The following is a 24,467-nucleotide window of genomic DNA, read 5'->3' as shown; positions in this document are numbered from 1 at the left end:
AGTTGCCACTGGATTCAAGCTAGCCTGGCTGATGAGAGGTGATACGCCGAAACGGTCCCAGAATGGTTGTTTACAGTCCAGGGAGGACCTGGCCTGGCAGTTCGGGATGGAATGTTCCCATGGGGAGCAGGGTCAAGACTGATTAGAATTTGGCTAGGTCCAAACTGGGGTGGTGTGGTGAGCAAAGAAATGATGGATTAAACCCATATCTGTGACTAGAGTGGATGATTGATTTATTTGGCATTCTGTCCATCTTGTGTTCTTTTTACTGAAGTGGGAGTGGGCACGGAAGAAAAGTGGGAAGGGAAGGCACCCAAGAGGGGCATACAGGGGTAGAGGTAAAAGGAGTAGAACGTTGTGTAGGGACAAGTAGTGGGGTTCACAAGATAAGGGAGAGAAGAAGGAAGGGCTGAAGAGTAAGGAGCTCAAAATAAAGCGGTTCCCATACAGGTGGGTCATCAAACCTTGTGGAGCGGATTTAATGCTAGCCACAAAAGAAAGGATATGAAAAAGGGAGTATGTTGGGAGGTTCAAAGGGGGAGGAATAGGAACCGGCAAAACAACCAAAGGTACCTCTGATGATTGAGAATTGGACCTCAGAATTCTTAATTTGCACAAGCGTGTAATGCGAAAAGTATCCAGAACGTTGCATGGCCATGTTTACATTCATGGACGTGATTTGGAAGGCGCAAATCATGGGGTGAGGTTATGCTAAGGCCAGTACGATGAGGAATTTTAAGCATGCTTGCTTGGGATCTGGAGACGATGTGGGGGTAATTGGATTCTGATCTTTGGCAGCACACCAGGGGGGCTCTGAAGCTGGACAAGACCATTTTTAAAGCAAGCGATTTACCGATAGTGTACCTCCTCTGTCAAGGTCGCCCCACCCTGGGAGGGATAGGTTTTGCAGTCAAAGGCCAGACTGGATCGGGAGGTACCTGCTGGGACTATAATAAGAGAATTTGCACTCAGGAATACTTCAAGTTTTGCCACGAATGCTCCCAGTGTGCAGGTTGGCATCCCCTCATCAACTGTTTCGGGGCGGTCAGTGGTTATCAGGGACAGGGCTCCCTTCAGTGGCAGTAGTGCGGGCAGACCGGGACCACATCAGCAGCAGCAGTTCTCTGGCAACCGAGGAGGGAGGGTGGCACAGGGATCTGGCACAAAAGGCTCATACTCTGGTTAAGCTCGACAAGTTGGAGTACTGGCTGGGTGTCTGCAGGTGCCCGGGGGAAGCGAGGTTACTGTGGGATGGGTTTAGATGGGGTTTTCTTTTGGGTTACAAGGGTCCCATTGTGCAGTTGTGGGCTGATAATCTGAGGTCAGCAAAAGAGCACAAATGGGCTGCAAATGAGAAGTTGGATAAGGATGTTTCGGAAGGCAGATGGCTGTCCCCTTCCATGATTGGCCGATGGAAGAGCTGATCATCTCTCCAATTGGGTTGTTGGCCAAAAAAGAACGGGGTCAATTTCGCTTGATTTAGCACTTGTCCTGGCTAGAAAGTGGGTCAGTGAATTATTTCATTGCAGAAGACATAACCTTGTTGTCTTAATCCTCAGTGGTTGTGGCTATGTCACTGGTGGTGACGGTGGGCCTGGGGGCATTGCTGGCAAAGTGTGAAGTGAAGTCAGCTTTTCAGCTGCTTCTGGTACATCCAGATAACTTTCAGACCATGGGTATTCAATTTGAAGGACGTTGGTACCTGGATAAGGCTCTACTGATGGGATGCTCCATATCATGTGCCTTGTTTGAATGCTTCAACTCTTTTTTGCAGTGGTTGTTCACATGGCATATGGGCCATCAGCTGATAACCGACTACTTTGATGATTTCTTTTTAGTGGGGACAGCGGGCTCAGCGGAATCCCAGGCTCTGCTGGTAAGGTTCCAGGAACTCATGGGTGAGCTGGGCATACCTTTGGCAATGGAAAAAACAGTGGGTCCGCATACAGTGCTGTCAATTTTGGGCAGTGAAATTGTATGTATATATATATATATGTATCCGGTATTTGTAAAGTGCGAACTAATCACCCCTAGGGTTCTCAAGGCAATGGGGGCTGTCTGGGAGATTAAATGAGCTATTGCTTTTCTGACTGGATGGAAGTGGGGTTGCTACAAGAGATAAAGGAAAACAAAATGCTAGTGTTGTTAACATGAATGTTTGTGAGGGACAAAGTGAAAGTGAGGGAGGTCCAGGTGCTGCTGGGTCACCTAAACTTTGCATATAGTGTGCTGAGGGTGGGCAGGACGTTTTGCAGAAGGCTGGGGCAAGCGCTCTCTGGTTTCTCACAACCTCAGCACCATCTCAGGCTCTCAGCTGGGGTTAAGGAGCATCTACAAATGTGTGAGTTCTTTCCTGCAGTCCTTCAATGGCATTCCATTAGCACTGCAGGGTGAATTGAGCTGGTACAGATATCTCTGATGCTGAAGGTGATCTGGGATTTGGTCTATAGTGGAAGGGAAGATGGTGCACAGAGCCATGGCCAGAACAGTGGGCAAAGGGGGCAGGGGCATTGCCTTCTTGGAATTGATCGCTCTAGTGGTGACTTTGGGGGGAGAAGAGTTGGTACACAGGAGGGTGCTCTTCAGAGTTAACAACATGTCTGTGGTACAGGTGGTGAAAAGACAGTCAGTCAGTGCCGCATTGGTTCTGAAATTGCTGTGAGTTTTGGTGTTGAGTTGCTTGCGTTATGACATTTCTTTCAGGGTGCATCATGTGCCAGGTGTGAACAATGACATGGTGGATGCTTTGTCTTGTTCACAGTGGCGGAGATTCTGTGGGTTGGCCAAGGACATCGACAGAGACCGGACGCCCAAGCCAGAGAAGTTGTGATTGGCAGGCAGCGCAGGATGGTACAACTGGTGGTCGGGCCCCTTGCGAGTTGGCTCGAAGAACGTACGGTCAGGCTTGGTTGTAGATCTTAGCATCAGGGGCACAGAGCAGGGAGGAGGGTTGATTGCGAGACAAGGATGCTATTCCGTTTATGTTGAATTTAATAGAGAAGGGCTTGTCATGGATTATTGTTACAGGAAAATTGTCAGGAGTCACATTTATGGGGAAATTGATGTGGGACTATGCCCCATATTAGGGTGAATTGGGGCACAGGATGCTGGAAGGCTGGGCACGAGAATGGGGGGAGTGTCAGTGTGGGGCAGACCAGGAGGCCGATCACTTAGAATTTGCTTTGCAATGTTATGCGGCAGATGCCACAGGTGTTCCATCATAATGTTGTGGATGTTTTTCGGCGCTTTTGAGTATCAGAGTTTCTGGAGTTAGGAGGCAGTATTGTGGGAGGACATTTTCTAGTGAGGAGATAGTTGGGAGATTTGGCTTAGGAGAAACAAAAATGGATCAAAGAGCACAGTGGAGGAGTGTAGTACTGCACGCAGTAGAGGCGATCAGGTAATGTCCGGAGTGGTGGGGCGAGCGATGGGCTAATTGTTGTGGAGTTGACTCTGGCATGATCTTTAGACACAGGCCCGGGAAAAAGGCTACGGTGTCTCAGCTGTTATCCATGCTGCCTAAAGCACTTGAGCGATTGGGCTTGCCCCCTGCTGATTATGGAACGCACTCCTTCCTCATTGGCCTGGCAATGGAAGCAGTTTATCAAGGGTGGGTGCATGAAGATATCATGCATTTGGGGCAATGGTCATCTGACTGTTACAGGAGCTATGTGCAGGTAGTGGGTGATGAGGGAAGTGCAGCGGGTCAAACATTTTGAAATCCTTACAGCTGTTTTGTTTCTTTCCAGGTTCAGTGGCAGGTCCGGCAGCAGATGACATAGCCCTTTGAGTCATGGGCCAGTCCTCCATCCAATAGGCAGATTTACAAGCACACCAGAGGGGTTTATTTATTTATTTATTTATTTATTTATTTTAGAGACTTGTAGAGCGCACGGCTACCTCCAGCGGAGGTGTCCCGGCGCTAGGATTACATGAGAGTCCCCAAAGAAAGTAACCAAGAACAAATCCCACTAATGGAAAAGGAAATACTAAGAACCTGAGAATACTGGAGACCTAATGATTAGTAAACAGCCAGGTCTTAAGTTTGCGTCGAAAAGCTGGCTCGGAATCAGTAAACCTGAGGTCAAGAGGAAGGCTATTCCAGAGCTTGGCAGCAGTGACGGTGAAAGATCTGCCGCCAGTTCGAGAAAGCCTAAATCTTGGCACCATCAGGAGACGCAGACTGTTAGATCTCAGGTGTCTAACTGAAGAAGAGATCTTGAGACGTTTTCTCAGGTAGAGCGGGCCAATTCCATGGATAGCTCGGTGGGTCAGAGTCAGTATTTTAAAATCAATGCGACGGGCTATAGGGAGCCAGTGAAGCTCAGCCCGGTAGGCCCTGACCGAAGTACGAGCAGGGATATTACCAATAAGCCGAGCAGCCGCGTTCTGGACAATCTGTAGACGGTCAATAAGGTATAGGGGGGCACCTGCATATAGACTGTTGGCATAGTCTAGGTGAGTGGTAATAAGTGCCTGAACAACAGTTTTGCGAGATGATTGAGGGAGATATGGAAAAATTTTCCTAATCATGCGCAATTTGGAAAAACAGGCCCCTACAACTTTGTTGACTTGGACCTTTCCAGACAAAGAGTTGTCAAAGGTAAAGCCCAGGTTGCGGGCTGCTTGTACAGGGGAAGGAGGAGGATTCAGAACGGTAGGCCACCAGAGAAAAGCAGGAGGAGGGGATTTCTTACTGAAAAAGAGAACCTCCGTTTTGTCAGTGTTAAGGGCAAGATGATTGACAGACATCCAAGTGCATATGTTGCCAAGGCAGTTTCTAAAATTGGCAAAAAGGGAGTCAGAGTGGTCTCTAAAGGAAAATATAAGCTGAGTATCATCAGCATATGAGACCACCCTGACACCCCAAGACTCCACTACCTTGGCAAGAGGGGCCACATAGGCATTGAACAATAGAGGGCTCAGGGCCGAGCCCTGGGGCACTCCGCACAGGAGGGGTTTATCCTCAGATTCAAAAAGGTGCATCGAGACCCTCTGAGATCGGCTGGACAGAAAAGATTTGGTCCAGGCCAGTACTGTGCCACCTACCCCTAGCTGTTGTAAACGGGTGGCAAGTATATTATGGGATACAGTATCAAATTTAGGGTACAATGTAGGTTTTAATAAAGCTTTGTTCCCCATTACTTGGAAAGGGGTCATGTGTTGGAGAGAGTTGCTTCAGTGCCTGAACGGTATGATGAAGGAAGGTAGGTGCCAAGATTTGTTGATTATCCATTTAGGGGGAATTGATCTGGTGAGGGAGAAAGGTGTGGTTCTGACGAGGGCCATGAAAAAGGACTTGTTACAAATTAAGGCGAATTGGGCTGGATGTTTTATCTTGTGGACAGAGTTTCTCCCAAGAAGGACTTGGAGGGGAGCAAGCAAGCCCGCTGAGTGCGACAGGGCACTCAGGAAGGTAAGTAGGGAAATGTCTCGGTTTTGGAGGGAAGTGGGATTTGGCAGCATTTGCCCTTCTGATATTAAAATTGAGGTCAGTGAGTTATTCTGATGTGATGGAGTTCACTTGTCACACATAGTGATGGACTTTTATTTGTTGGAATTGAGGAAAGTGTTGTCTAGGACATCAGGGGATAAGGTGCATGGAAAATAAGGATCGTAGGGGTAAGGGGGGCAGAAAAAGTTGGCAGGCTCACTTTTTCTGGGTGGTGGAGGCCTGGAAAGGTTTTCAGGACTTGTCAGAAATTTGGTTGGCGTTGCCAGTTGGGGAAACATGGGCAAAGGGACTGTAGGCACTTACTTCAAGGTTCAATTTAGGATGTTTTGTTGCTTAGAGGTTCATACAGGCAGTCATAGGCTGTAAGGGAAAAATTAAGTTGGAAATGCTGAAATGCACTACAGTTAAATGAGATAGCTGTGGGGTGGGGATGTGGGGTGGGACCACAGGGGTGGGGACATTGGTTACCTCAATTTGATATATAGTTAGGTTTCGTTTTGTAAGGCTGTTTTTGAGGTAACGTTTGTAATGTGCACCTGTTTCAATAAAGCAGCCCTTTTCACATAATAAAGTGGTCAGTTTTATGAGCTGTGTCCCTCTCTCTTAAGGCGGATTTGGGGGGAGGTAGCCGACGGCAGGGAGGTCTGCCCCCCCCCCCGGCAGAATTGGAGGGTGGCGCAGTCCAGGAACTGCCATTTTGTCTTGGACTACGTTGCCCAATATAGCCCAACTTATAAAAGGGGGTACATTTGTTCTCCCTACCACCATTTAAAGTTCAGGTGACCTGGTGGTTGGTGACAGGGAGTGACACAGGTCTTTTTCCCCCCGTCCATCCCTTTAGCTAGAGGTTTCCTGGGGTTAAGTAAAAAAGAAATCCTACTGGGGCTCCATTGATAAGACAGGTGCGCAGGGGTCAAATTGTGTACGCTGTCACTTGGAACAGGTGCGCATCTGGCCTGGAAAGTTTTGCAGGACTTGTCAGAAGTTTGGTTGGTATTGCCAGTTGGGGAAACATGTAGAAAGGAAGGGTAGGAATGTAGTTCAACGTTCAATTTAGGACGTTTGGTTGCTTAGGGGTTCATACAGGCAGTCATAGCCTGTAGGAGAAATATAAAATAGAAATGTTGATATGCACTACAGTTAAATGAGATAGCTGTGGGGTGGGCATGAGAGGGGTGTGTAGGAGTGGGGGTGGGGACATTGGTTACCTCAATTTGATGCGTAGTTAGGTTTAGTTTTTTAAGGCGGTTTGCCAGGTGAAGTCTGTGATATGCACATGTTTCAGTAAAGCTGCCTTTTCACACAACAAAGTTGTTAGTTTTATGTGCTTTGCCCCCTCTCCCAAGTTTGGAGTATTTCATATTTCCCACTTTCCCATGAGTGGCGTGGTATGTTTCTTACTGTCTTTAAGAACAAGATTTCTCCGTTGCTCGAAACAGATGACAGGCTCAGCTGGTGTCAGTGGGGCCTTAGGCCCTAATGCAAGAATTGAAAATGGGCCTTCATTGCCACAGCAATTTGAAAAACATCCATACTTGAAGAACAGAGGGCCCCTCAAAGCCGTGGGCACTAGTGCCAAAGACCTGCTGCACCACTGATAGATACACCCACTAGCTGGTGTGCAGAAAGATGGTAGAATTGTGATCAGTCTTCACTCCAAAGAACCAGTTTTCTTCATGGACCTGGGTATCCACCATTCTTAAGAAATCCCCAATATATATGTTTTGCTGTTTTGTGCTGCATTGATCCTAACTGCAATAAAGCCTCCTGGCTTCTTAAGATTGAGTGCTCATGCTCCCACTGCAGAACCTAAGAGCGGCCCAGGTGGCTTCCTACTGAGGTTTAGGGCCATAAGTACAACAACGCTGTTAATGAATATTAATTAGGCAGTCTTCATTTGTGCCTCTCCTACACTGGCTACCAACCAAGAATGGAGTCCCTGGGGGCCTGCAACGGGCCCCCGCAGGATGTCTCCGCATGCCTTTTTGTGGCGGCATTGCCACCACGGAAAGGCATTGGAAAATGTCCATGCTAATATGGCTGGCGGTGTCTGTAAGACACCGCCACCATATTAAACTTTTTCGCCTCGGTCGCAAGGCGACCAGGGCGGAAAAGCGGCGGACGATATTTCCGTCCGCCGCGGACCCCCAGCCATCTTAATATGGCGGGGGGTCATTCCGGAGTGGATGGTGGGCGGATTGCCCCCGCCAGGCTGGCGGAGGGCTACCGCCAGGCTGGTGGGGGCAATCCGCCCGCCATCCTAATGAGGACCTTAGTAACTTATAAATGGTTTGTGACCTCAATTGCGTTTGCAAACCATTGATACTCAATTCCTAATTAGGAGGGGACTCCCTTACTAATTACGGCTCGCAATGAGTCAGTAAACTACATTTTTGATTCGTCAATGATTTTCGGAATAACAAAAAGGATTCAATAGACACCAAAAACCCAATTTGCAATCTTAAACCCAGTGATTTAAGTGGGAAAGAATTGTTATTATTCCACATTTGTTGATGTTGCCAATCTTGGCAAAAGGAGCTATATGCATTGCTCAGGCTGGATATGTTGAAACGAGATGGAGCAGGCCGTACTTAAGCTGTATTGGCCACTTTTTTGTTTAATGTGAGTGTGGACCATTTATGATTTCATTTTGTATTACGCAGTAACCTGACCTTGAATGAACTTGTCTCCTAAAGCTAACCAATTTGCAAAGAACATGTTTAATGTATCTCCATGATCAATTGTTGAGCTGTGTATTAGCTGGCTAAGTCTCATATATAGAATGGTGTGCTAGAGGTGGTTTGCCACAGTGTTGACTGGGTCTAAAGGCAATGGTGTGAGGGAGTTTCACAAAGAGAAGGGAAAAGCAATTATCTTCACCTGAATGTGCTTTACTCAGATGATGTACAAAGCTTTATTCTCCTACAACACTCAAAACACAGCCCAAATCTAAGCGAAGAGTCTTAGGCCTAGAGTAAGAAACAATAAAATCATTTAACTTATCAATCATAGGTATTCCCCTTTTTAGGTCTCGCCTGAGACAGCGCACCCAAAATGTGTCATTTTGTACTTGCCTGTCGGGAGGGCCAGGAGCCCCCTTGCCAACATCTTCCAGATCAATTTGGTCCCTCGCCATCCCCATGTTGCTCTCCACCCAATGCGTCCACCCTACATGGCTGGCTGTAAAAGACCTTGAGTGCTGCTCTAGACTCAAGGTGACATCAGAAAACCCTCTGATTTCTGGAGGTGAATCAGACAGTGGAACTCCGCTATACAATTCTCATGTGGAAGGGATTTCATTAGCAGCTTCTTGAACCAGAAGCTGGAGCATTTTCAGCTATTACGCAACTTCAAACCAGGCTCTTGTGTTCATAGGCACTCACACCTATCTTTCCTTTGGGTCATTCTGTCATGTTGCTTAGTACTGTTTAACCGAGGTCAGAAATTGCTTGTGGCCTCTTTTCTGTAGCCACAAGTAATCAGAAGTCACTGAGATTAATTCAAGAACTCAACTCAACACTTTTTGGTATTCCTCTATTTCTTCACCAGCAATATTTATTTATCATACTTTTCATCATAAACACAGTGGCAGAGAAGCTTTTATGTTATGTTAGGAAATCTTTCAAGCACAAGATTGATTACCAAGGTGTCTTTGCTCTGATTAGTCTTGGCGAAATATTAGGGTGGCGGCAAAGTCAGACACACCTCTAGCAATTGAAGCCTCAGACTAGTCAGTAGAGATATGACAGAGTGAGCCGCATGCCAGGTGCTAGCTGACTTGACCGATTCTACCATAAACTCGCCTTTTAGAAAGATTAGCTTTTGGAGAAATCCTCAGGTTGGCCACCAAGCCTACCTGCCTAAACTGGAGATCAGTTAAAATAGCAAAAAAGTAGGTAACGCACCGTCAGGGAGCAGGTATAGCTGACGTGGCAAGGTCTGGAAGAAAGCAAGCTCCTTCGCCTGCTCAGCAGAGACGCGGTCTCGAGGGAAGCATTTCAGCATTCTGGATGCAAGCTCTTCAGTTCCCGTCACTCTCCCCAACCTGGAAAGACAAATTTACATGAAGTGTGTCATATGCTCCTCTTGACAATAGTCCTCTGCACTTTCTGATGCAGTATATCCATTCTTGTAAAGCAATGTAGGACAACAGAAAGTACTTCTTCATTAAGCTATCAACTTCTGCAGGAAATCATTGTTTGTAAGCAGAAAATCTTCAAAGCACCACACCACACAATGGAGTTCTGAAATACGATAACAAGTACTTAGACAATTAGTAAAAATAATGACATCTCCTAATGTGTTGTCTGGAGGCCAGTGCTCAATTTTCACTGGTGGTTGATAGTGGGAGCCCCCGTTACTCACTTTTGGTGACCGGCTCTCGTCTTTCTTCATCAGACATTCCCCAAGAATAACAAAGGAAAAACCACACTAACAGGGAAGAAGCATGAAGAGGAAAATGGAAAACATTCACAAAAGGTGAAAGCGGGAAAGTGTAATAGTGAGATAAACTGGTAGGGAGTGCCTGGCAGGGGATTTAAGAGGCCAGAGGTGGATTCTGGACTATGCAGCTTTGGTTATTGGTGCACTGACATTTAATAGCTCTTACCACGGGCTTTTCCTCGCAGTACTTTGGGTACCGGCACTCTTTAGTTTCTAAATTCAGCACTGCATGTGGCTGTGACACCAATTTCACTGGCCAAGCTTGACAGAGCATAAGCAAAGATACATGCTTTATTTGCTGGCTGAGAAATGAAGGATCCATGGGGCTGAGCGGAGTATACACCACTGTGGCATGTTCTCTGCCACAAATGTGTATCACCCTTTGGTCTATTCAACTTCAGATAAGAACTGATTTCAAAAGGAAAGACCACTGAAATCAACAACAAAAAATAAACACTGAAAACAGGACAACATACCTGCATGGAAAATGAACATGCACCTTTGCCCTGGGTACTCCAACTGCAGCCATATCTGGAACCTTGGTACCGCTTTTTTGTCACAGGTGAACACGAAGCTTGACTTGGGCCTATTTCACTGGTTGTGGTCGTGCTAGACTGGAAGGGGTGCCCAAGGTGTAAGTTCCCCAGACACCAGGCGAGCCTACTGTATCATGTTACAAAGACTAGAGGAGTGCAAGGCTGGAGAAGAGGGCTAGTGCTTTGTGTGCGTGAGCTTTTCCAGAACAACAGAACAAACAAGCAACAGGACCGGGGCAACAAGAGACTTGTCGGAGAGGGATTGCTGCAATAAGCAATCGAGAGAGTCGTAGGGGATGACGGCAACAACAGGAAACAAGCATTTGCAATGCAATAGGTCTTGCATTAATTAAGTTTAAGCTATTGGCATCGCTAAATATTACAACGCCAATTGCAACAAAAGCCTATAAATTGTAGGCCAAAAAAATGTGTATTTATTTTTGAAGCAATGGCGGCATGCTGCGCTTTAGATGAATATGTTTAATAGTAAAGTGTGCCATACTGCGATTGCTACAATAGTTAATTGTGGATTTTATTTATTTTTTATTTTATTTTGACGGTTTTGTATAGCGCAAACAAGAACCTTGCGGGTATCAGAGCTTTACAGGGCAAATATAGGATGACAAAACACAGAATTATGAGAGTACAGTACTGATAATTATTAAACATTAGCATATATCTACAGGAATGTACAAGTAACAGTTCAAGTGAATTTAGATATGAGTATCAATTTCACTTCTTTTTTAAAAAAGGCTGCAGACGGAATTAGTCTTGTTTCTGGGGGTAAAGCGTTCCAGATCCGGGGAGCCATTCCTGAGAAGGTACGATTATATGTTTTCTTCTTGGAGAAACGTTGTGGTTTAAATAGAAGATTATCCGAACTCCTGGTAGATCTGTTACCACCCGATATTACTAGTTTCTCAGCTAGGTACCTCAGGTTTTTTTGATGCAATGTCTTATGAGTCATACAGGCGATTTGTAGGTGGATTTTGGCCTCAAAAGGTAATCAATTGAGGGCCTGTTGGTCAGATGAAATGTCGCAGTTTCTTTTTTTGCCAGTGACTAGTCTAGCAGCTGTATTGACTGCAGCTCTTAGCTGAGCGGTCGTTGATTTAGGAAGGCCGCAGAGAGCGACACTTCCATAATCAATTCTGGGAATTGCTAGAGTTTGGACTGCCTGTTTAAAGTCATTTGCAAGTATGAAGGGTTTTAGTTTTCTCAGGGTATTTATCTGAAAATGTGCTCCTTTAGTTGCAGCGCTGATATGCTTCTGCATATTTAGTTTATTGTCAAGTGTTATACCTATGGATTTGGCAGAATCGATGATGAGAGGTTGACCATCAAGTGCAGTTAGGTGTTTCATCCAGTCGTGGATGATGGTTGTTTGGTTGGGGGGAGCGATTAAGAGGAATTCTGTCTTTAGTGTGTTCAGTTTAAAGTGGTTCCTAGCTAGCCAGGTTTGTGTCTTTTGGAGAGTAGAGTTAAGGGACTTGATGTCTTCGAGAGAGTGGACCTTAATGTAGAGCTGTGTGTCGTCGGCGTACATGTGGTAATTGATATTTGCAGAGTTGAGAAGTTCAGTGAGTGGTTCCATGAATAAATTGAAGAGTGTTGGGGAGAGGGAAGATCCCTGGGTTACTCCCAAGGTGACTGGGGTGGGGTTCGATAAGGATTGGTTAATCTTGAATCTTTGTGATATATTTTGAAGGAAGGAGGTGAACCAGTTTAACACCGGACCAGATAGTCTCATTCTTTGCTTCAAGAGATCCAGTAGGTAGTCGTGTTTGACTGTATCGAAGGCTGAGGATAAGTCCAGTAAGATTAGCAAACAGGCTTTGTTTTGAGCCAGTATTTGTAATGCGTCATCTATTATGTGGGTCATGGCTGATTCGGTACTGTGACAGGCACGAAAGCCTGTTTGGAATTGATAAAGAAGGTTGAAATGGTCTATCTGCTTGCTAAGCTGCATGTGTTTATGTTTATGTTTATGTTTTGGCAATTTGTATAGTGCGCAATTACCCAGGGGTGTCTAGGCACTAAAGATTGAAAATAGACAGATGGAGTGCAGTTAGCAAGTAAACAACCAAGTTTTCAGTTGCTTCCTTTAAGTTCAGGAGGGTGGGACTGGTTTTAATGTTGAGGGGGAGGGCATTCCAAAGCCTTGCTGTGCAGATAACAAAGCACCTGTCGCCCCAGGTAGCTTTTTTTGTGCGCGGGACGTTAAAAAGGTGTGCTGAGGCTGAGCGAAGAGTCCTAGATTAAACAAGTGGACGGAAGGCATATTTGAGGAACTGCGGGCCAGTGTTGTTAATGGCTTTGTAAGTGATACACAATGCCTTGAACTTAGTCCGTCTTTTGATGGGCAACCAGTGGAGCTGGCGGATGAAAGGGGAGATGGAGCTGAATTTGGGGATACCCAAGAGGATTCTTGCTGAAGCGTTCTGTATTAACTGAAGCTTGTTTAGAACCTTTTCTTGTGCGTTGAGAAGGAGGGCATTGCAGTAATCGATACTAGAGAAGATAAGGGTGGTGATTAAGGTTTTCCCGCTGAGGTAGGGAGGTAGGGAAGGAGTTTCTTAATTTTCCTCAATGTGAAGAAGGATGAGGATACTACTGTATTGAAATGATGGTTGAAGAGCAATTTGTCGTCAAAGACGACCCCTAGGTTTCTGACTTTTGTTACGGGTTGAGGTGGGGGTCCCATATCGCTTGGCCCTCACTGTGGGGACCAGCTGGGTTCTAATTTGCCGAATGTCATGATCTCCGTTTTTCTAGAGTTCAGTTTTAGAGAATTGGATGACATCTAGGAGCTGATGGCCAGCATTCCCTCTCGGAAATTGGCTGCAACTGTTTCTCCATCGTGATAGACTGATAGGACCAACTGGGTGTCATCGGGGTAGGTTGTAAGATTAATGCCATATGACTTAATCACCCTCGCTAAGTCCGAAACATAGATGTTGAATAAGGTCGGTCTTAGCGAGGAACCCTGTGGCACTCCACATGGGAGGGAAAAAATGGGAGAAGCAAATGGACCCAACTTTACCGATTGTGTGCGGTTGGTCAGGAAGGAGGCGAGAAGGTCTTTGGCCCTGTGTCTAATGCCCATTGCTGAGACACGGTCGATCAAGGTGGTATGATCGACCGTGTCGAAGGCTGCAGATAAGTCAAGCAGAATTAGGATTGCCGCCCCGCCTTTATCAATGGTCATCCTGATCTGTGCACACATTTTTCGAGTAGTTTGGCCAGGGTTGAGATGTTTGATATTGGGCGATAGTTGTTCAAGTCTGAAGGGTCTGCTGTTACTTTCTTTAGGATGGGGGAAACCTGACCGGCTTTGAGGATGTCTGGGATGGTTCCTTGCAGGACATAGGTATTTATAATCTTAGTCAATAGGGGCACTAGCAGTGGAATGAATTCCTTAAGTGGGATGCTGGGAGAGGGCCAGTGAAATGATTGGAGGGATTCAAAGTAGTGAGCTTGTTTAAGATAGTTTCTTCGTTATAGTAGTTGAAGGAGGCCCAGGAGGCGTTGTGCTTGAGGTCGAGCCTTGTAGAGCAGTTCAACGGTATCCCAGGTGAGGACAGCGAGGAAATGGAGTGTGGGTCAGTCAGGGATAATAGGTCATTCAGAAGGTCAGTCTTTAAGTTTTCAGTTTTTGTTGTAAAAAAGGAGGGAAGATCTTCGCAATTGGGGAGAGTATCCGTATTGGTTTGGGAGGAGTGTGAGACCTCCTTAGATTGTGCTTTGATTATTTCAAACAGTTTTTTGGGGCGGTTCTTTGCTTGGTCTAATTGTTTGCATATGAAATCAGCTTTTGCACGTCTAATCCTTCTATAGTAGGAATTTCTGGTGCTTCTTAGTATTTTAAGGTGGGTAGCGGATGGGGCGGCTCTCGATTGCCTTTCAATAGCTCTCAGTGATCTTCTGTCCTCATTTAGTCTACCATCATACCAGGGATTTGAGATTTTGGTGGTGACTCTTTTTAGTTGCACGGGAGCTAAGGTGACAAGTAACCTGTTCATAGAGTTAAAGTAGTAAGTGGTAAGCATGGGCGGAAAATCCGTTCCGCTCGCGGATTTTGCGGATTTTCGGTAAATTCGCAATCCGCGAGATTCGCGAATTTCCCGCAAAATCCGCAAATGGAACAGATTGGGTCAAAAGTTTAAGCTGACTTTTGTAACCTTTTTAGAATGGCGCCGGCAAGCTGCCAGAGCCATTCTAAAATAGTTACAAAAGTCAGCTTCAACAGGAAGCTCTAATAGATAAAGTAAAGCAGGTGCTGCTCAAATTCAGTTTCACAATCATTAATCACCCCAAACTTGGGGTGATTAATGATTGTGTAACTTAATTTGACCTTCAACTGGAGCACCTGCTTTACTTTATCTATTAGTGCTTCCTGTTGAAGCTATTTCTAGCTATTTTAGAATGGCGCTGGCAGCTTGCCGGCGCCATTCTAAGTGGGGCTGAGGGCAGAAGGGCACAAAAGTGGGACAGAGGGCAGAAGGGGACAAAAAATGAGTGGGGCAGAGGGCAGAAGGGCACAGAAACGAGTGGTACAGAGGGCAGATGGGCATAAAAAACAAGAGGGTGGCAGTGATTAAGCAGGCAAAAAAAAAAAACTCGCAAAATTGCAAAGCGCCTCGCAAACACCCGCGAACACGCAAAGCGCCTCGCGAACACCCGCAAACACAAAAATATCCGCAAATTTTGCGGATTGCCAATTCGCAAATCCACAAATTCGCGAATTGCAAATTCGCAAAATTCGCCCATGCTTAGTAAGTGGTTATGTCCTGTACATCCTTGGAACCATCGGGTGGGGTTATGAGGATGTGACTGGCAGATGCGAGATCAGTAGGATTGATGTATTCTAGGTTCCTCTTCCAGATTTTTGGCCTCGACGGTTGTACAGAGAGTAGTTTAACTACTTCCCTGATATGGAAAGTGATTATGTGATGATCGGACCAATCGCAAGGGAGAATCGATTCCAGCTGGATTGAGTCTGTTTTAGAAATTACTAGATCATGGATTGAGCCTTTTTAGGTCTCGCCTGTCGATGCGCATGCGCATCGAGCAAACGAGACTATGGGGGCTTATCCACTCTTTATCCAACTTGCAAGGAATCGTGGCGATTCCTTGCAGTGCCCGTGACTTTTAAGCTCAATGCGCATGCGCATTGAGCTTAAAAGCGCGTGCACATCAGTTCCCTCAGCCGCACTCCAGGCCCCTGCTGCTTTCACACCCCCTCCCCGCTCCGCCCCCTCCCCTGCCCGCCGTCTGTTCGCCATCTGTTCCCTCAGCCGTCTGTACCCTGCTGCTTAACACCCTCTCCCCCGCTCCGCCCCCTCCCCGCCATGTCGCATTTCTCCTCCCCCCTCCCCACAGCAATGCCCTCCTAACAACACACAGTGCTCCCTGATGCAATGTACTTATCTTTACTGAACACTGAGCAATTTCTCCTTTCTAATGCCAAGTGGGCCACGCCCCTTGAATTCCGTCTCTTTCCCCCACAACCTGTGAGCCATGTTTGTGAATCCACAACCTTCCCTTTGAAGGCACGCCCTCTATAACATCTCCACACGTGTGTTGCTGGTTGCTGTAACGCAATAACACTCAGTCATCCTCGTGTCGTATGTTCTTTGGCTGGCACAACGAGAGCATCGGAAGCAAACAGAAACCGTTGGCAGCGTACCTTCCCCTTCTTCAGAAATAAGTGTTTTGCTTAAAAGTACTTCACAGCGTTACAACGCAGGTTTTCAGCACCACCGACAGCATTTCTTACTCCATGTCTCGTGCTTGGAATGTGGGGCACGTGCTTCTGGCGTCTACGGGCCTCTCACCGAGTTCACATGATATCATTTTAAATCGCACCGTTTAGTTTGGTTTGGGTATCATGATTCACAAAGAAGATTGTTTACACGGAATTTAGCAAGCCTGGTGTTCCTTTTATGGAGAACATCGGATTAAGCAAAATACAATGAACTTGTTTGTTCTGTTCGTTTGTCATGATGCTTTGATTACTTAACACCATTATCAAGTTTAGAGACTAATTAACTAGCAAAAAAGAAATCAGACCAAGGAAACCAGTTTATTGTAATCTCCAATTCAAATTGTGTATTCTAGGAAATAGTTTAGAGATATGGCATTATTATCTTGAACGATTTGGATTTTTTGAAACCATATATTTGTTTCAGCCTCACTCACCCTCAACCCCTCACCCTCACTCACCCTCAACCCCTCACCCTCACTCACCCTCAACCCCTCACCCTCACTCACCCTCACTCACCCTCAACCCCTCACCCTCAACCCCTCACCCTCACTCACCCTCACCCTCACTCACCCTCAACCCCTCACCCTCACTCACCCTCAACCCCTCACCCTCACTCACCCTCACTCACCCTCAACCCCTCACCCTCACTCACCCTCACCCTCACTCACCCTCACTCACCCTCACTCACCCTCACCCTCCCTCACCCTCACTCACCCTCAACCCCTCACCCTCACTCACCCTCACTCACCCTCACCCTCACTCACCCTCACCCTCACTCACCCTCAACCCCTCACCCTCACTCACCCTCAACCCCTCACCCTCACTCACCCTCAACCCCTCACCCTCAACCCCTCACTCTCACTCATCCTCACTCACCCTCAACCCCTCACCCTCACCCACCCTCAACCCCTCACCCTCACCCTCACTCACCCTCAACCCCTCACCCTCACTCACCCTCACCCTCACTCACCCTCAACCCCTCACCCTCACTCACCCTCACCCTCACTCACCCTCACTCACCCTCACCCTCACTCACCCTCACCCTCACTCACCCTCAACGCCTCACCCTCACGCACCCTCACTCACCCTCAACCACTCACCCTCACTCACCCTCAACCCCTCACCCTCACTCACCCTCAACCCCTCACCCTCACCCTCACTCACCATCACCCACCCTCAACCCCTCACCCTCACTCACCCTCAACCCCTCACCCTCACTCACCCTCACCCTCACTCACCCTCAACCCCTCACCCTCACTCACCGTCAACCCCTCACCCTCACCCTCACTCACCCTCACTCACACTCACCCTCACCCTCACCCTCACTCACCCTCACTCACCCTCACCCTCACTCACCCTCACCCACCCTCAACACCTCATCCTCACTCACCCTCACCCTCACTCACCCTCAACCCCTCACCCTCACTCACCCTCACCCTCACTCACCCTCACCCTCACTCACCCTCAACCCCTCACCCTCAATCCCTCACCCTCATTCACCCTCACCCTCACCCTCACTCACCCTCAACCCCTCACCCTCACTCACCCTCAACCCCTCGCCCTCACTCACCCTCACCCTCACCCACCCTCACCCTCACTCACCCTCAACCCCTCACCCTCACTCACCCTCACTCATCCTCACTCACCCTCACTCACCCTCACTCACCCTCACTCACCCTTACTCACCCTCACCCACCCTCACTCACCCTCAACCCCTCACCCACCCTCACTCACCCTCAACCCCTCACCCTCACTCACCCTCAACCCCTCACTCACCCTCACCCTCACTCACCCTCACCCTCACTTACCCTCACTCAGCGCAACCACAGCATCTTCACTAAATATATTTAATAAACTTTAAGCTATTGGCAATATAAAATAAAATCCATTTTATTTACGTATTAATTATTAATTGTTTTTTAAAGCCATTGATTTTTTTTATATCAATACATATAAGTCACATATAAGTCCCGTTAACACAAAACATGTTGCTTTACAAATGCTAGAGGCGTCACATTTACAAAAATTATAACTATTGGCTTTGTAAAGAAGAAAGCTATTAATTTAGCTATTTAGAAAAAACAACACATAAATAAAAAACAAAAAAATAAATAACACCTATAGCTCAAACTTTACTACTGCGAGACCTATTGCATTTCCAATGCTTGTTCATATGTAGGGCTATTGCAGATTCGGGACAGTTTAAGGTCGAACAAAAACGTTTTGAGGCTATTGACCTCTGGGTCGTCAGGGTCGTTCCAGTGGAGGTTGAAATCCCCCAGGAAGATCTGTGTATTCTGTAGACTTGCGTTTGTGGCTAGGATATCCATCATGTGTTCTATGAAGGTAAGGTTGTTACCGGGAGGATGGTTGAAAGAGTGTAGTGAGCATATTGGCTTATTATTACTGGTGATGTGTAGGCAAAGGTATTCACAGGAGGAGTACACCGTGGTGTTGGAGCGGTTTACAGAGAGGTTGTTCCTATGGATGCAGGCAATACCACCACCCAACCTATCTGCTCTATCCAGTCTGGTGATGTGATAGTTATGGGGAACTAGTATGTCAAAGATGGGTGTGGGTGACTCGCTTAGCCAAGTTTCCGTTTAGATTATAAAGTCATGTTCATTGGTTATAATGAGGTCCGCTATATCGGCGGCATGACGTGTTGCTGATCTACAATTTAGAAGGATACGTTTTATCTGGGTCTTGGTTGGGGTAGTGTTCTCGTCTTGGGAGATGGGAACTCTTTTGAGGTTATTTTCGACAATACCTCTGGGGGTGTGTGTTGTGACTCTGGGTGCAGTGGAATGGGTGGGTTGGATTGAGGACAGTACCTGTGTATTTTCCGTACACGTAGGTCTAGGTGGTAGGGAAGGGGGTTTGTAGGAATGAAGTAGGGCATTAAGGTCATTCGATGATAGGGTTTGTTTTCCTGTTACTGGATGGGTTGAAACATTGGGGTAAGGTACTGTATTCCATCTTGGGAGTAATTTAGACGTGGGGCTAGTACATGAGCGCTGAATGGATTTCACTTGTGGTTTGGGTTGTTTTCGGATCAGGACATGGAGAGATTGGATGTCGTCTTTAATTTGTTGTAAGGATAGTAGTATCTCATCTAATCTGGGGTCATGTGTAGACGTTATCAAATTAGTAGCTTGGTCTGTGGTTAATTGAGGAGGGGTTGTGACTTGTGTGATGTCTTTGGGAGTCAGGAGAGCTGGTTTGAGGGGTGGTAGTATTTCAGTGTGGTCATCCGTGGGGTCGAGCGGGGTGGATGGGGGACGAGAAGGGGTATTTATGTGTGCTTTAGGGCCGTTTGATTCATTATGCTGCCTCGATATAGAGCGGTAGACACTGGGAGGGGGGTAGATAGGGGACTTGAGGAGGTATTAGTGTGGGTTGTGTAAGGGGGGACGGTGAGAATCGTTGTATAGGGAGGGCGAGAAAGTGGGCCTGCCGAATTATCGGGTGTGGTTGTGTAAGGGAAGATTGGATTGATATCAGAAATGATATTCAGTAATTCTTTATTCGATGATTAAAAAAAACATCATAAACGTACAGATATATTTACAAGGTTAAAATAGAATTAAATTACATCTGGAAGTCATCTCGAATTACCAATACAAATGGATAAAAGGATAAAAGGAATGCATACTTAAAACCCACGTGATTAACTGACTCCTCTTGTATTTCTTAACCTCACAGCAAGCCTCAAAAAATTCATAGTACAATAGAGTGTCCATGGGTCATTAGCCAGACCCCCCAGGATATAGCGGCATGGATTAGCAAATTTAGCGGCACAAAAATGGAAATTTAGCGGCACAAATATGGAAATTTACCGGCAATTTTGCGGCATTTTATTTGGCCATTTTTCCTACAACAAACACAGATATCATAGCTTTTTTAGGTTTTTAACAACATGAAGCTATGTACATTTGGTTGATTTATAATGTAGACACTTTGTTTCCCTCGAAAAGCAAAAGACTGCCCGTCAGCAGCCCATGGCAGCAAAACAGTGTTACAGGCGTCCTGCGTTGCGTGGGGCAAGGCGGCGCTTTATAGCGCGGTGTCAGCGCCTCCCCAATGCAGCAGCTGTGCCCAAAACCTTCAACCATTCTGTATCTAGTTTGCAGGTGTGTGAAACACTTATGTGATAAATGTGTAAGATGTGTACTGTCTGCATGGCTTCTTGTTAGAACGTGGTGCTTTCAAATGCAGAATACACAAGAGTTTGAGTCTCCTTTTGTTACTAGTTTCATATTTCCCCCTGTCACACCTCATACTTTGGTTGCCTGCCCAGTCTCTCCAAACTCTGATTTCTAGTGAAAGTGGATTTTGTCGCAGAATCCAATTACCTACAATTTATGCAGCTTGGGTGTAATCTTTAGCTAATTTTACAAGTGGAATTCGATTTTAGAAATTGCTGTCAGGTACTACATTTTCTAGAAGCAACAAGCACTTAAAGGTTGAGAAACGTCACGATCTGCCATAGTAGGAAAGCACTCTAAGAATAATGTATTGGTTATTTAAATAAGCAAACCATATTCTCTGACGTAAACAGCTAGCGCCATATAAAACTTTAAAAATAAAATAAATAAAAATAAAAGTCTTGCATAGAGAGCTCATACAGGCCCGAGAGGCTCCCTCTGGGAAGCAATGACACAAACTAAAATAGTATATGCTGGATTTTGTGTACGTTGAAGCAGAAAAACAAATTCATCAAGGGTAGCTCAAAACAGGGATACATGCTTGCAAATTATGCAAGGGGCTTTCCTATTACAACACAACGTCTTTCTCTACCTGCCTTTTGCTTGTTTTTGCATGTTTCATTACAAATTCCAGCTTTTCCTGCATTTTTTTTATGTTTACCTTTCGATCCCAGTTGTTGTTCCCAGCATATTCCGGCTGCAGGTCCTTCTCTATCTGTTACCTGTGTAGGTCCCGCTCTCCTTTTCATATTTTAGCAACCTGTCTCCTAAGCAGATTCGTTTTTTTGGTGGAGTGAGATTTTACATCGTTACATCTCATCGCAGCAATTGGGGCTTCCCTCGGTTTCCCTGTATACAGAATATCCTGGTTTTCCTCTGCAGTTTAAAAAGCAGCCCAAATCAATTATGTTTCATTCTTCTAATATTTCTTTGCAACAACGTCCTTACATTTTGGTGTTGCTATATTTACATGCTGTTTGAATTTATTTAAAAAAAGGCACAATTGAATGATAGAACCATTCATCCCCATTTTTGTTGTAGTTTTGCAATATTTATATTTTCTGAAAGAATAATCCAGCAGAGCTCCCTCTTCCTTAAACGGGAAAGCAAAAGGAGGCGCTGGCTTGGTACACTTTTCATGGGTTTCAATAGCCAATCAGCACTTATTCGGTTATGGGGAAGTTATAAGCAATGGACCATTTTAAAGACAAACGATTGTGAAGCTCCAACAGCCCTACATGTATGGTTTTCATTGAAAGCAAATTTTGGACAGAAGGAATGTTTTCTTTAAATAGAAAAAAAGTCGCATTTACTTCAAAATGTTATTCCTGCACACATAGAACTTTGCTTTTTAATGGTTGAGCGCGAAAAATAGCTCTGAGCTGGAGGTTTTGAAACAGCGCCTCTGTCCTATTCTTTCTGCTTTCAAGGTCAGGCACACACCGTGCCAGCAGTCCTGTCGACCAAGTTTACGAAGGTGGATTTAGCTGCCCTTCCCCCAGTCTAGAAGTCTTCACCCTTCACCGTCTCCAGTAGTCTCCTGCATACCAGTGTATTGACATGCTAATGGTGCTGTTGTTATGGATGATTAACACCTCTCTGTCCTAAACAGCTGAGGCGGTTTCCCACAGACCCCCCAGGATATAGAGGCATGGATTACCTTTTGTAAAAATACCGCGATTTCTAAAAAAGTGCCGATTTCGCGGGCACTTCAGTAAAAATCGCGGCATTTTTACAAAAGTGCCGATTTCGCGGCAAACCGCGAAATCGCGAAATCCTGGAGGGTCTGATTAGCTCTTTGCAGATAGAGTAGAGCCATTTGGCTTGCCTAAATTTTTCTTTTTTTTAAATTTTTACCAAATATTTACACCGGGGATACTTAAAAAAGGGCACAGAAGTACAAAGTGAAGGGTGTCCTGCGAGAAATATTGTCGCAGCCGCAAGCACCCTTCTGCGCAATTGTTGGTGTAAAACCTGCAGGATCCGCCAATAATTGTGGTAATTGGTTAAACCTAAGGCGAGTCATTAAAAATCTATCCTGTGTGTTATATACCAGGTACAGGTATGGCTCCACACCCTCATTTTTTATAAGACTATGGGCAGCTACAGATTGTTTAGTTGTTTCCCCTGCTGATCTGCATTTCACAAAATGATCGGATAACAATTTTTTAATTTTTAATTTATCCGAGGGTAAAATGAGGTTAGGGTTGATAAATAAATCCTTCCGGTCGATACTCTCCAGGGTGGTCTTAACATAATTTAACCAGGGGATATGTAACCCTTTATCCCTGTGCAAGCAGTCTTCCAAGATTTGTCTACCTAGGACTGCCTCAGGATTTGACCAGGTTTTCAGCCATGCCATTATGGGTCTTAACTTGATCTGGTCCTCAATGAATGGACTCCCCAGTTCACTATGTACAATTGCAGCTGAGGTACACTGAGGGACTTTTAAAATCCTTCGCATATATTTATTTTCCTCAACTTGCAGTTGCTCCACATTCACATAGCCCCACACTTCTGACCCATATGTTACTCTTGCACAACCTATTGATCTATAAATGTTCAGAACCTGTTCAGGGGACCAACGACCAAACCTACATCCGTAGTTTGCTATGGCACCATTTGTAGAGATTAGTTTTGAGCAACGGTCCTCCACTAAGGATCTAAATTGGAGTACCCCGTCGAACATTAACCCTAAATAGGAGAAGGACTTCACCTTTTCTAATGTGTGGTTCCCTATCCTATATGAGAACCTTTTGCACGGTTTAATACCAGCTAGCATCACAAAGGACTTGCTCAAATTTACCGACAGGTCCAAGGTCCCCATAAACTTTACAAAACCATCGATTAAGCATTGCAGGCCCCTTGGAGTGCGTACGAGCAGGACCGCGTCATCCGAGTACAAAAGCACCGGAATATGGCGCAATCCTACTCTTGGGCAGTCCGAGTTGAGAGCCAGCAACGCCTGCTCTAGGTTGTTGATGTAGAGCGAAAAGAGAAAGGGTGCTAAAATGCAACCCTGTCGCTCTCCACTTGTGCAGGGAAATGAATCCGTGTTCCCCCCCTCCATGTTATAACGTACCCTAGATGTTGTATCCTGGTTCAGCTCACTCAAGATGTTAATCAGACCTGGGTCAATTCCCATGTCCCTCATCAGACACCATAACTTCTTCCTATTTACATGATCAAAGGCTGCAGCTAAATCCATGAAGCCCAAATACATAGCCTCATTGCTGGCTTTAGTGGATTTAGCAACCAGCAAATGCAAATTAAGGCATTGATCGCTTGTCGACCTTCCTGTTCTGAAACCATACTGAATGTCCATAATTAGATGGTGTTCTTCAGTCCAGTCCATAAGCCTTTGCAGAATTACCCAGCCCAAGATTTTAGCTGAGATATCAATCAGAGAGACTGGTCTATGACATTGCGGCTTGTCCCCGTTACCCTTCTTGAAGATGGGGACAATGACCGCTGTAGACCAAGAGCGGGGCAAACCAAGCTGAACGGCCCTGTTTAACACTCTGGTGAGGATGGGGGCCCAAAGATCTACTTTACTCAAGTATAAGTCAGGTGGAGAGCCCGGAGCCTTATTGCGTGTAAGGCCTTGAATCCCTGCTGTTATTTCTGCAAGGGTGAACTCAATACCTGGACCCTGTTGAGCGTCGCCCCCCATTCCATTTCTATATCCTGATTGTGGTTATACAATCCCTCAAAGTGTGAAACCCATTGTTCTGGCAAAATGCTCGACCCGATCTCAGGGGTATTACTATCCTGGAAGCAGGGATTATTAACAATCCTCCAGAATTGGGACATGTCCCTTCTTTCTTCCGCCTCTCTCAGATCTGTCCAGGCTTGCGTTTGAAGGGTGGTCTTTCTTTGTTTCAGTGCATTTTTGTACATACGTATGCACTGAGCTATTCTATAGGAGTCCCTGGCCTTAGACAAGTCTCTCAGGGCTCGTGAACACTTGCAATCAAACCACCTCGGCTGCTGATTATTCCTCTTGGGGACTTTTGTATTTAATAGACCGTCTACCAACTTGGTCACTGAACTAAATG

General features: G+C 45.9%; 1 protein-coding gene across 1 annotated transcript in view; it reads right to left on the bottom strand.

Moving 5' to 3' along the window:
* CDK15 (cyclin dependent kinase 15) overlaps positions 1 to 24,467 on the bottom strand; it is a 456,073-nt gene that overhangs the window by 144,251 nt on the left and 287,355 nt on the right. Inside the window, exon 12 of the mRNA XM_086958557.1 lies at positions 9,361 to 9,500. Coding sequence (XP_086814683.1) covers positions 9,361 to 9,500 — 140 coding nt within the window. The remainder of the gene's footprint in view (positions 1 to 9,360; positions 9,501 to 24,467) is intronic.

The sequence above is a fragment of the Lissotriton vulgaris genome, chromosome 2_1, assembly GCF_964263255.1.
Source record: "Lissotriton vulgaris chromosome 2_1, aLisVul1.2, whole genome shotgun sequence".
In the NCBI taxonomy this organism is placed as follows: Eukaryota; Metazoa; Chordata; class Amphibia; order Caudata; family Salamandridae; genus Lissotriton; species Lissotriton vulgaris.
Note: the sequence above shows the minus strand (reverse complement) of the source record. Positions and strands in the feature narration are given on the sequence as shown.